Here is a 13,660-nt window from a genome sequence, read left to right as displayed (position 1 = left end):
TAGGTATTAAATTGAGTTGAATTGATGTCCACTTTTAGATAGCAATTGCTGCTCCTCAGGGAGGGCTAATGTATTTGGTAAACTATAAATGGGTTCATTCCATTATAAATCCACTAATGCTAACTTAATATCTCTTCACGTTTTCGGACGTGTTCTCTCTCTCTCTCTCCAGTTCCAGAGACCTAATGACTTCTCACCCCCTTTTCGCTTTGGGACTGTGCCCAATGGCAGCACAGAGAGGAATATTCGCAATAACTACGCAGAAATGCATGCCTACATGGGAAAATTCAACCAGAGGGGTGTAGATGATGCACTGCTCTCCCTGAAAACAGGGTAAGAACTGCCTCCTAGCTCAGAGTCTTTGATGTGTTTCTCATGTTCATTGCATGTACATTGAATCAGATATATCATGCTTGGGTGCCATACAAAGTTACAGCAAAAAAAGACTTTGTTCTTTACAGACTTCCAAGTTAAATTTGACAGTAATTCACGCCAGTGCACAAAGATTCCTGTGCTATTATTTACTTCTATGTATTTTCTTTTTTACAAATTATATTCTACTTACATTAATGTAACCATGAAATAGGAATTAAATAGATGTAAAAGTAGAAGGAAAGAGTCAAGGATAAGTTTGATGTGTTATGCATGACATAAAGACCTGTTGACTAAGAGGTGAAAAAGATGATTCTGGTGTCTTACGGACAAGGGAGAAATAAAAGAAGAAAAGCGTAAAAATTTTTAGACAACAAACAATAAGAATATGTTGACTGATCTTTCATTCCAGCTTTTATTGGCATTCTTTGATCCAGCTCTATACTCTAGGAAGTATTAGTTCATTAAAAAGAGATCGTGAACTGCAAAAATGTTGGCTTGCGTAATCCCAGCCATATTGATCTCTTTACTCATTTGGCCTTCAGAAACCAAACTGTCAAATAAGACACACAATTGAGCACGTAGATATTGGGATTTGGGGGTCAAAGCGTCTTGTAGCTGATTTCCTGTGTTGTATGATAACTAGCAGCACTGGAACCTCCTGGAAGAGCCACCCAGATGCATGGTTACCTAAGTACTGCTACTTAAGTATTTAGGTATGTTTTAATAAGACTATGTTATCACCATAAAGTCAGAGCAGATTTAAGAAGATGGGATTTGAGCTTAGGGGTCCGACTACGTTGGACAGTCTGGCCCTTGCTACACCACAATAATCAATCATATCAGAGCTTTGGTTTGTGGTGTGCCACCATTCTGTAGGGTACTCATGGACCTGTTAAAATATGTTCTGTTTCTTATACCAGAAAGAGCTTGTTTTTTTCTAGAGGGGGATAAAGCTAAGCTTACTTGTATGAGTAATGCTTTAGTTTCTTGCAGACCTGTCTGTAACCCATATGGTTATGTCTGAGTTTTTCCCTCTACGTTTGATGTGCTTAAATGTTGGTTTTAGATATTAATTTATGCCTTCCCACCCTCATCCCTAGTCTTATGCACTTCTTTACATACGCCCTTCTTGCAAAGCACAATATATAAAATGAGGTTCTTGTATATGTTTAGGAATATAAGAGATCTGAGTTCTTCTGTATGTTACATTCTCTCATAGTTTCACACATTTGCTCTTAGCACAAGTCTCTGCTGCCACCACCCCAGCTACTCATTTTCCCTTGTACTGCAAAGCCAAATATTGAAACCTTTCTGACCACAAAAATAGCATTGCACATCTATTGAAGCACATACACCTACACTTATCCCCACTCTGGACTGTAATGAACTGAGAAATGAAAAATGTTATATAAATCTAACCCATGCTATTTGTTGTTATCATTGTAATGGTTACTTTTCATTATTTCTGTTATTATTTTTATTGATTCCTTTTTTCACTTCCTCTCCCTTTCAGACACAGCTTATGAGTTGGCTTCAGGCCCAACTTACATTCTCATCATTCCCAGTGGGAGGGCAAGAACTCCTTTCGACTTGAAATCACATAAAGAACAGCTTGAGATTTAGGCTTTCAATTCTGGCTGCGTTCCAACTTGAGCCTGCCTTTGAACCAGTTCTCCCCGTAGTTAGCTGGAACCCTACTGCTTCATATTAATGGCCCCATAGGTAGTTTTGTACTAGGATTCCTCCAATGGATTTGGTCTGTTTGCTTTCTCGCACAGGAAACTGGATGCCTTCATCTATGATGCAGCAGTGCTGAACTACATGGCAGGCCGAGATGAAGGCTGTAAGCTGGTGACCATTGGCAGTGGGAAGGTCTTTGCTTCCACTGGTTATGGCATTGCCATCCAAAAAGATTCTGGGTGGAAGCGCCAGGTGGACCTCGCTATCCTGCAGCTCTTTGGAGATGGTGAGTTAAAGAAAGGCAAAGTGCCTGCGTGGCTCCTTCTGATAGCTGGTCCAAAACACCAGCCCTTCTTCCTTCTCCATTCCTCTAACTCCTGCATTTCCAGCATTTTCAGAAAATCATGTCACAATATATTATGAGATTTGGGGCTATGTATTAGTTTCCTAACACTGCCATAGCAAAGTACAGACAAACTGAGTGATTTAAATAACAGAAATCTATTGTTCTATAGTTCGGGAGGCCAGAAATCCAAGATCAAAGTGTTCATTTGTTTCCACTGAGGGATGCAAGGTCGAATCTGTTCCATGCCTCTTCCCCAGCTTGTGGTGGTTTGCTGGCAATCTTCAGTGTTCCTTGGCTGTAGGTGCATCGCCTAATCTCTACTTTCATGTTCAGGTGGCTTCTCCCTGTGCATATTTTTCCTTTGTATGTGTCTGATTCCCCCCCTTTTTAAGGACACCAGTCATATTGGATTAGGACCCCACTCTGTTTCAGAATGGCCCCATCTTAACTAATTACATCTGCAATGACCCTATTTCCAGATAAAGTCACACTCCAAGGCACTGAGGGTTAGGACTTCAACATATGAATTTAGGGGAGGACACAATTCAACCCATAACTGGGTGAAAGATGGGACAGAAGATTAAAGTAGTTGGTGAAGGAGGTATAAGTAGTTGATGAAGGAGGTATGTTTCGGGATTGCAGGCTATGATCAAGCCTTCAGGGATAAAGTAAGAGAGGCTGGTGTTAGATGTTCCAAACAATCATCTCACATGCAGCCAAAGTAGATGGAACTTTGGAAAGGTCTCTGCTTTTTATGTGCCCAGAGAAATAATCAACTTGTGGTCATCTTCTCATTCTTCCCTCTCTCCCATCTTGCGCTTTTCAGCTGGAAGAGGTAGGAGACAGGGCTCGGGTTTCAGAGGCAGACACCATAAGGTTTTCCCCAGTGCCTTTCTGGCAGCAGACTGAGCAGCCAACTTGTTTGAGAAAATCTCATCTCCTCTTTCATTATAGCATGTCTTCTGCATCCCTTTTCACTCTATTGTCCAAAGTACCTCCTCCTCCCATTACCCTCACAGAAGCTAATCCAGTTAGGGATGAGCAACTTGACTCTACTTGGCCCTACAGGCCATCAGCCAAGCAGCTCTCTGCAGAATCTTGGCTCTTAGGGATAAGATAAGAGGCAGAAGAGCACAGCTGGATTTTCAGACTCCAGGGGATGTTGGTTGCTCCACTAGTTAGGAAAATCATAGTTTGATCAAAGAAATGAGTGAAAAATGATTTGATTAACATAGGAAAGAGGAGGAGATTGTAGCTGGAGTGTTAACCAGACATTTTGGTGAAAGGGCTTCTGTGATTTTTTTTTTAATGTAGCTGTCACTTAACGGCAATAATGGAGCTCTGTCTCTGAGGAAAAGCAGCAGTGGAGATGATTCGTAAAAGTGACCGACACTCTAGTCAGATTACACAAAGTTCAAATTTGGAACCAAACCAGAACTATTGAAACAGATGATTTTCTTTATGAGATTTTCAGGATTTTACTCATCTAGAGATGTCCAGGATTTCTCCCCTTCTAAGTCTTCATATCCACTGAAGTGGATAAAGATTATTGAAACCTGACATGAACTGAAATTATCAAAGCTCCCTTAAGCACTATTAAAAGGACACAGGTCTGACATTGCTGGTCTCATTTTATTCAAGCTTACTCCCCTTTCCTCTTAATATTTATATTTTCCTCTACAAGAGATCAGTAAATCTGCAGGTCCCTACGGAATCAGTCTCTCTGCTGGGTTCGGTCTCTCCTCCCCCTACCCAATCTGCTTTGCACATTATTTTAAGAATATTTTCCTGAATCACTTGTTTGATGATGTTATTCCTCACTGTCTACAAAATTAAGTGCAAAGTGCGTAGTCTGATGCTTGAGCCCTCAGCCATCTTGCCCCAACCTTTTTTATTCAGCTTCTTTTGCCGACTGTTACTCTGTTTGAACTGTTCTGCATGCCTTTCCTTAAACAAGCCCTGTGTGTTCCCTCTCCTTCCATTGATCATACAATTTCTGCTGCCTGCAGTGCTTTTTCATACAATATAAATTAAAATTCACCTATTCACTATGCCCACCTCCAAGTCCTGTCTCCCTCCTGAAAACCCACTGGCCACTCCACCCACAAAATTACTCTCACGAATTTGATCTGTTGTTACCTACATAGAGCTTATCATATTGATTATTTATATACTAGCTCACACTGAATAAAGGTAATGTCTCATATCTTTGTATTATCTGCAGTACCCACATTAAGTTCTCACTGAACATGTGTTGAATGCATTGACAAATTCATATATAAGGGTATTCATAAAATTACTGCTAACCTCCTCTATTAATTTTCTTTCTTTATGTCTCCCTGTCTCTTTCTCCTGCCTTTCTTTCTCGTCCCCAACCCCCCTCTTGTCCCCTTTTCTCTACTCCTCTCCTCTCTTCTGACATCACCTGATCTCCTTTCTGCCCCGTCTCCAGGGGAGATGGAGGAGCTGGAAGCACTCTGGCTCACTGGCATTTGCCACAATGAGAAGAATGAGGTCATGAGCAGCCAGTTGGACATTGACAACATGGCCGGGGTCTTCTACATGTTGGGGGCAGCCATGGCTCTCAGCCTCATCACATTCATCTGTGAACACCTTTTCTACTGGCAGTTCCGGCATTGCTTTATGGGTGTCTGTTCTGGCAAGCCTGGCATGGTCTTCTCCATCAGCAGAGTAAGTGCTTTGATTTCGGTGGCTGGTACCTGGGAAGGACAGCTTAGTCTAGCACAGTGCACAGCAGAGAGATCCAGGAGGGCACTAACTCCAGCCTTATGCTGCTAAAGCAGGAAACCCTCTTCCCCAGGGGAGTGGGAGATATAATGTCTTGTGGCTCAAAAAACAGGTGATGCTATTTTTCCCTTAGGAAACAGCTTTCTGTGTGGGGTTTGGGCATTTGGTTCTCAATAAGAACTGGCAGATCTATCAAAATAAAAAAGTTGGCCTTTTACCAAATGCCTGTCATCACCATTAATTAATTCTGTATAGGCTGTATTAATCATTTAATCCTTTTTAAAAATCACATTTCTATTCAAATAGTAGAATGTAATATAGCTCTTATTCTAACATTCAAAGGTATGTTTCATTTCACTTGATGTTTTAACCATGTGTTTGTGATGGGGAATGAAAGAACTTAACAGAACCTTCAGAAATAAGTCCTGACCCATAAGAAATTGGCATTCCAGAAACTTCCTTAATTGAAGCAAATTATAACTCTGAAGTTGTTCTTTATTTAGGTTTCTTCTATGTTTCTAGTCTCAAGTGAGGATTCAGAACAGTTTTGAATATGAACAAAAGGTCATAGGGAAGAGTATAAACAAAATGAGAGAGGAGGGCTTCTTTTGATTTGTTAATAAAATTATGGGATTCATTCAGGAGAGGTGAATTCAAATGTCCATTTAGAAGAGATCTGGATTTCAGATGTGAGCAACTTTGGTTCAGCTGGAGTTATGTAAGAAAATGGATCTCTCATCAAATTGTTCCATCCTTTGATCATTTTCCTGTAGTATAGACAACAGTTTCCTCTCTGGCTGTTAGTTGATTCAGGCTATTCAGTAACATGGGAGCAGGAGAATAAAACTTGTGGTCCCTGGGTTATGTTTCCTTGTATGGCCCTTCGCTCAGGTCCCAGGTAGGATGACGGCAGAAACGGTGGGAGCTGGTGACCTGTAATAGAAATCCCATTCATAGCCCTTAGACATAATCAATGCCTCTGTAGAAGAAAAATGTTTGGCATTTTCTCCTGGCCATAATCCAGAAGGGTTAGAAAGGAGGCCTGAGAAAGATAGTAGAGTAACTTTACCTTGAAGATCTATCTTGCTGCTGGCCCCTGGGACAGTGCAGCTCTCCTCATCTGTCTTTCTTCTTTGCTACTCGGCTGTCGTTCTCCTTCCTAACCTTCTTCCCTCTCATCCCCATCCATTGGGACAACTCGCTTTCCAAATTAATCCCCCTTGTTTTAAAGACACAATTCAAACAACCTCCTCTTCAAATACCTTCCCTTGCCAGGGAGAAGAGTTCCAAATTTGTCCACCTTTCAAGGCAGGGAACAAGATATTAGCAGAAGGTTGGCTTGACTTTAGACTTGAACCCAAACTATTCCCTCTCCTGAACAGTGTTCTTTAAAGCCCTGTACACAGAGTTCTCAATCAATACTAATTTGTCAAGATATTAATTATTTATGATAAGATTAAGTAAACGAGAAAGTATACGAAGGAAACCAGAAGCTAAAGAGAGGATAAATGAGAGAATTCAACAAGGGAATTATTTATTCCTATTTAGTTCTTGATATCTGTCCCAATTCTTCCCTCCCATGGTGTGGGGCACAGCAGGAGAAAAATCCTTCTTTGACCCCAGGGCTTCCTAATTCTCTTCATGAATTTAGTTCATGCTTGGCTCAAGAAGAGAACTGCTCAGCTGTTATTTGGTGATCAAAATTCTAAAAGCTGCTCAAAATTTGTCAGAGCTGAAAAAAGAGTGGCGATTGCGAGCTACTGAGCTCCCCTGTGCCTTACGGCCAGCCAGGGGTAGCCAGCTAGGGCAGAACAGTCTCAACATCTGTAGCGCGTTGCTATTGATTTCCATGGGCCAACAATATTTTTTGCTATCGGTTGATACCACGGCATCATCGTTAAGATGTGAAAACCTGGGAGTAGAAAGGAAAATCAATGCAAGTCAATGACGGAGTCAAGGCAAGAATATCATGTCTTGCAATTTTATCCTATTTGCTCAAGTCACTTGATGTCGTCATGGCCCCTCTTGGATCGCCAGGTCACGACCTTAGCTCAGGATATGAGACTTGCTAAATGCAAGGGCATAAATCAGGCCAACTTCTAGCCACATCTTTTTGTGAGTATATAAGACTATCTGTTTCATGTTTTCCTGACTTTTCTTATCCAGTCAGGCAATTAGTGGGAGGGAGGGGAGCAGGCACGTTTCGCCTCACTGAAGCCCTAATGCATCCCATCCCATTCTTCAGGGTATCTACAGCTGCATCCATGGAGTAGCTATTGAGGAGCGCCAGTCCGTGATGAATTCCCCCACCGCGACCATGAACAACACACACTCCAACATCCTGCGCCTGCTCCGCACCGCCAAGAACATGGCTAACCTGTCAGGTGTGAACGGCTCCCCACAGAGCGCCCTAGACTTCATCCGTCGCGAGTCATCCGTCTATGACATCTCTGAGCACCGCCGCAGCTTCACGCATTCTGACTGCAAATCCTACAACAATCCTCCCTGCGAGGAGAACCTCTTCAGTGACTACATCAGTGAGGTGGAGAGAACTTTTGGTAACCTGCAGCTGAAGGATAGCAACGTCTACCAAGATCACTATCACCACCACCACCGGCCCCACAGCATAGGCAGTGCCAGCTCCATCGACGGGCTCTACGACTGTGACAACCCACCCTTCACCACGCAGCCAAGGTCCATGAGCAAGAAGCCCCTGGACATTGGCCTACCCTCCGCCAAACACAGTCAGCTAAGTGACCTGTACGGCAAGTTCTCCTTCAAGAACGACCGCTACAGTGGCCATGATGACTTGATCCGCTCTGATGTGTCTGACATCTCCACCCACACCGTCACCTATGGAAACATTGAGGGAAACGCCGCCAAGAGGCGTAAGCAGCAATACAAGGACAGCCTGAAGAAGCGGCCCGCCTCCGCCAAGTCCCGGAGGGAATTTGATGAGATCGAGCTGGCCTACCGTCGCCGGCCACCCCGCTCCCCCGACCACAAGCGCTACTTCAGGGACAAGGAAGGGCTACGGGACTTCTACCTGGACCAGTTCCGCCCAAAGGAGAACTCATCCCACTGGGAACACGTGGACCTGACCGATATCTACAAGGAGCGGAGTGATGACTTTAAGCGGGACTCGGTCAGTGGAGGGGGGCCCTGTACCAACAGGTCTCACCTCAAACACGGGACAGGGGACAAGCACGGCGTGGTCAGCGGGGTCCCGGCCCCTTGGGAGAAGAACCTGACCAACGTGGAGTGGGAGGACCGCTCCGGGGGCAACTTCTGCCGCAGCTGCCCCTCAAAGCTGCACAACTACTCCACGGCCGTGGCGGGGCAGAACTCCGGTCGGCAGGCGTGCATCCGATGTGAGGCTTGCAAAAAAGCAGGGAACCTGTATGACATCAGCGAGGACAACTCCCTGCAGGAGCTGGACCAGCCGGCTGCCCCGGTGGCGGTGACGTCCAACGCCTCCACCACCAAGTACCCCCAGAGCCCGACCAACTCCAAGGCCCAGAAGAAGAGCCGAAACAAACTGCGCCGGCAGCACTCCTACGACACCTTCGTGGACCTGCAGAAGGAAGAGGCCGCTTTGGCCCCGCGCAGCGTGAGCCTGAAAGACAAGGGCCGTTTCGTGGATGGGAGTCCCTACGCCCACATGTTTGAGATGCCAGCTGGTGAGAGCACCTTTGCCAACAACAAGTCCTCAGTGCCCACTGCCGGACACCACCACCACAACAACCCTGGCAGCGGCTTCATGCTCAGCAAGTCACTCTACCCGGACCGGGTCACGCAAAACCCTTTCATCCCCACTTTTGGGGATGACCAGTGCTTGCTCCACGGCAGCAAATCCTACTTCTTCAGGCAGCCCACGGTGGCGGGGGCGCCGAAGGCCAGGCCGGACTTCCGTGCCCTTGTCACCAACAAGCCGGTGGTCTCAGCCCTCCATGGGGCTGTGCCAGGCCGTTTCCAGAAAGACATCTGTATAGGGAACCAGTCCAACCCCTGTGTGCCTAACAACAAAAACCCCAGGGCTTTCAATGGCTCCAGCAATGGTCATGTTTATGAGAAACTTTCTAGTATTGAGTCTGATGTCTGAGTGAGGGAAGAGAGGTTAAGGTGGGTACGGGAGGGGAGGGCTGTGGGCATGCCGTGCACATGTCACGGAGGGTGACCGGGGTGAACGTGGTTCCCATTTGCTCCTTTCTTGTTCTAATTTATTTCCGGGATCCTGGAGTTCTGATTCTTTCTGAGGGCAACCCTGGTGACCAGCACCATCTCTCCTCCCTTTCCATCTCATTTGTCCTTCCCTTATCTGTCAGTCATTCCTGTTCCCCTGAGAGGATGCGGTGGACTTGCTCAGGATGGGAAGGCAAAGTGGAGAAAGGAAGTGGCTGCTTGTGAGCTTCCTCCTAGCATGGAAGGACTCGGTTACCCACTTTGAGTGAAGCAAGGAGAAGCAAAAGAAGGCCACGTGAGCACAGGGTAGCCCTCCCCAAACCGATCTTTACATTTAGGTGAGGAAGCAAAAGCATTCAGATAAGACCATTCAGCTTATTTGCCTGTGAATGAAAAGAGGCTTTTGCTAAATTCTTGTTGCTTCGATGGCATTTGTTTAGGGATCGTGTACTAAGCCGAGGGTAGGAGGCCATGTGTGTTGGTGTATAAGCCAAAAACAGTTTGCTTCAATTCCATGAGACTCATGAGTGGTGAACAGGAATGAGAGGTCATTGGTGGGTGATGGAGAGTATATCATAGCCGTCTTTCGTGATGCATTAGCGACCAGGGAGAATGGACTGCATGTGCATGTGTGTCCATATACACTTACACATGTGTAGTCTATACACGGGTGTAGTCAGAGGCCTATAAATGTAGAGAAGGCAAACTTGACACTTGCTTCTTTCAATATCCCTAAGCAATATGCCTGTTTTGGCTTATATACAAACAGAAATGGTCGTATGTTACCTGAATTTTCGCTGTCTCTCCCCTTTACCCTTCCTGAATGAGGAAAATGGAAGTTCTCGATAGAGAAGATTCTGTGGCCTAGACAAAAAAAGGTGGTGAACAATCCTACAAGAGCAAGGTACAAAGTAATTCCTCCAGTTGCCAATATTTAAAACCAGTTTTGGCCAAAAACTTTCCAGGAAGGCTAAAGGGAAATAGATGTAGCCATGATTCTTTCACCCACACTTGAGGACAAAAGATTCTACAAAGCTCTTTTGAGCTTTTTAGGCCCCCAGCTGGTCAAGGTTTGGGGAGGAGCTAAGTAAGGCTTTGAAGAAAGGAAGAGCCATTTGTGATAGGGTAAGTGAGAGAGGGGGATGTTTTCAATGCTTTGATCCCTTCTTACTTAACCTGGAGCTAGAAGAGCAGGCTCGTTTCCCCAGAATTGATCACAACTAATAAGGAACAGATAGTGACGAGCAATGAGCTTGCTCATGAGTTTAGCTCAGGAGGTATGGAGAAAAGGAAAGAGATTTGAAAGTGGGGAGTAAGAGAGGTGGGACTGCCCCACTATCCTGTTGGGTCTGGCTCCCTGAGAAGGTGTCATCGAGCTCAGTGTGAACACTCTCAGTAGAAGCCCATCCACCTTCCTGCAACACCTCCTTTCCCTCCCAGATTGTACCACTCAAGATATATATATATACGTATATATATACGTATATATATATATATATGGAATATATATGGACTCCAGGGATGAGGGTACTGGCAGATGTGATGCCTCTTTCACTAAAAGTTGAAAACTTGAGAGGGGAAATGAGTATTTGTCACTGCCAGTCCTGAAACTTGGGGTAGGGGTGTTCTATGGGTCAGTTCCTCTGTCCTGTCATTCTCCCCTTACACAGAGTGGCAGCCAAAGAGCCACGGGTCTGTTTGGAAGCTTGACTGCAGGATCTCCATGTTGCACACAGGACACATAAACCAGAAAGGTGCTCATCGTCCTCTGGAAGGAAGCTGCCATGTTTCTTCAAGTCACACCCTCCAGGGCTGCTCTTTGCCTTCTGTTTGCCCTGACTCACTACCATTCCTCATTCCCCACCCTTGACTGCTGTCCCCACCCTCCTCCTTGATTTTTACCTCAGTATCTTTCATTTTAAAGCCAACTGAAGGCCTTGTAAAGCTGTGTTTTCTTTCTAAAATGAACCTGGGGACAAGGGGCTGAACCTCTCACAAATTTGGAGAGAGGAGCGCGGAGCGCTTTACTTTAGATTCAAAGGAAGACTTTAAGAGAGAGGACAGAGGGCGTGAGGCGTCTCCAGGAGGAAGAAGGAGAGGGCCGTATAAACGTTGCTTCACCCTGACTCTGTCCAAGGTCAGGGGTTCCTCCCCTCATTCTTCCTCTTACCTCACCCCTTTCAAATAAAAAACCAAACCAACTAACCTAGCGAACAGCAATCTAGAACAAAGGGGGCTCTGTCAGTCTCCACTGGTGACAGAAATCGAGATGGTGTTTATTTCATATGTAAATATTTTGTTTTCTAATTAATTTTGTATAGATAAAGTGTTCTCTTGTGAGTATTCAGGGTGTTGGGCTGGAGGGAGTGGGGTGGGGAGGGGAATGAAGGGGGAAAAGTGTTTTGTTATGGGTTCTCATTTTCCACTAGGGAATTGTTTTGTATGGCTTTTGCTTCAGGGTGTCTGGAAAAAAAGTGAATGCCAATAGAGGCCACTGTGGTGAAAAAGCCAGGGAAAGGTAATGTGTGGCCGTGCCTCCCTACCTCACCGGTCTTCTCGTCGGTCCGTGGGGAGTGTGAGCCCATCGGCCTGGGCTCAGCACAGGGCCCATTCTGGCTCTAAGCAAAGCCTGGTCCAGCGCCTGTCTTCTAAGTAGACTATAGATTACCAGTCTTCCATGCAAAGTCAAGCTGGTGGCACCATATTTTCCTTGTCAGCACCTAGGGTAGGAAAGATTCCCAAGGGGTCTTAAACCAGAATTGAGGTCAAAGGAACCTCTCATTTGTGGTGTGGCTGAGAGGTTTTAGGAATCTCAGTCCTAAGAAATCTCCCAGCAGCCCCCCTCTTATGTTTAACAACCATGGCAGTCACTCTGACTCTTCTTCCTAGTACCTGGGCACTGGCCCTCTCCCTGCCCCCACCCTCACTCCTTGGAAATCCACACTGCAAGCACACCTAGAAAATTCCCACTAGGTCTACTTTTTGAAGGATGTGCTATATCTGGTTACAGGATGGTAGCACTGGATGCCTGTCTTACAAACTCTGTTCTGAAAAATGCTGTTCTGAAAAGATGACCAGATCTCAAAACCCAGTGGCCAGATGATTCTCTTAGAATGGTTGCAGAATTTGGTTTTAGAGATAGAAGGGCAGGTATGTGAGGGATGGTGCCAATAGTGATTTTATATTTGCCTGTCCTCATTTCTGCCATCAGGAAAGTGCTGTTTGCCTCAAGCCAGGTATTCACAACCTGACTTTGGGTTAGCCAGACAAATAGAATGTCTTTCATTGGACTGTTGGCCTTGCAAATAGTGGCAGCCTCTCCCTCTTTACTACAGGATGAAATTTCCAAATCTATTTACCCAAGATATTACATTACATTTTTTCCTATGCTCCCATCATCAAAAGCTGTCAACTGGATAATTTTATTTTTCTAAACCCCTTCTTTGGCCCCAGTTAGTCCCTTCTCTTCAACTGGATGGTTGAATTGGGACCAAGTAAAATATTCATGGCCTGCTCAAGAAAGCTTAAAGAACGGAAGGCTGAGCATTGTCAAGTTCTAGATATTATTTCATTCCAAAATAACAAACCAGTAAAATGCATGAGGATGAATTTGGCAGTAAGCTCCAACTGTTCCACAGATGGGTCTGCACAAGACCCAATCTATTCAAAACTGAGATTCCACCGACACCTCAAGAACACCAATTGTTCCAGTTTTCTTTAGAATCCATGCTTTCTATCTTTTTGTGTCCTCTGTCATTTCCTTTCACTGTGGAAGTGAGTTGGTGGGTGTGGTCCTATATCTCTCCTATCAGGGGTGATGCTTAAATCTCAGCATTTCCACCAACCTCAAATAATCTGACCCTTCTATTTGCCCAAGTCAAGAATGTGCACGTGCACACCTTCAGAGTGATGCATGTACAGTGGACCTTGTAATTTCAAAATTCGTCACTGTGTATTCTCATCCAGAATGTGGGAAACATCCTCGATGTGGATTTCCTTGTATTGGCCACCCATGTTGCGATTGGGGGGTGAAAAATCCCAAATGATTCCATTAAGTGTTGGTCAGTAGAGCCAAAACGCATGTGTAATGTGATAAAATAGGAGTCATCTATATAATTAAGTGAATATCATCTGCCCAGTCTTTCGTGGCCATCAAGAGTTGCCCAAGGTGCAATTCTCTGCATAGGTGGTGAAGAAACTGTGTTACCAAAACTGCAGCGTGCTGGTCACCTGCACATCTTGTTTAAGAAGTAGCGTTTCTTTGGTTGGTTAGTTGGTTGGTTGGTTGGTTGGTTTAGTTAGTTCAAGATTTAGGGACAGAATAACCAC

General features: G+C 45.0%; 1 protein-coding gene across 1 annotated transcript in view; it reads left to right on the top strand.

The window, feature by feature from the left end:
• The window catches only part of GRIN2B (glutamate ionotropic receptor NMDA type subunit 2B), a 398,438-nt gene extending 387,658 nt beyond the window's left edge, over positions 1-10,780 (top strand). The window contains exons 12-15 of the mRNA XM_033118774.1: positions 173-333; positions 2,154-2,341; positions 4,854-5,092; positions 7,395-10,780. Coding sequence (XP_032974665.1) covers positions 173-333; positions 2,154-2,341; positions 4,854-5,092; positions 7,395-9,251 — 2,445 coding nt within the window. The 3' untranslated portion in view covers positions 9,252-10,780. The remainder of the gene's footprint in view (positions 1-172; positions 334-2,153; positions 2,342-4,853; positions 5,093-7,394) is intronic.
• The last annotated feature ends 2,880 nt before the right edge of the window (positions 10,781-13,660 follow it).

Source organism: Rhinolophus ferrumequinum, chromosome 10 (genome assembly GCF_004115265.2).
Source record: "Rhinolophus ferrumequinum isolate MPI-CBG mRhiFer1 chromosome 10, mRhiFer1_v1.p, whole genome shotgun sequence".
Classification (NCBI taxonomy): domain Eukaryota; kingdom Metazoa; phylum Chordata; class Mammalia; order Chiroptera; family Rhinolophidae; genus Rhinolophus; species Rhinolophus ferrumequinum.
This window is presented reverse-complemented; position numbering and strand designations above follow the sequence as displayed.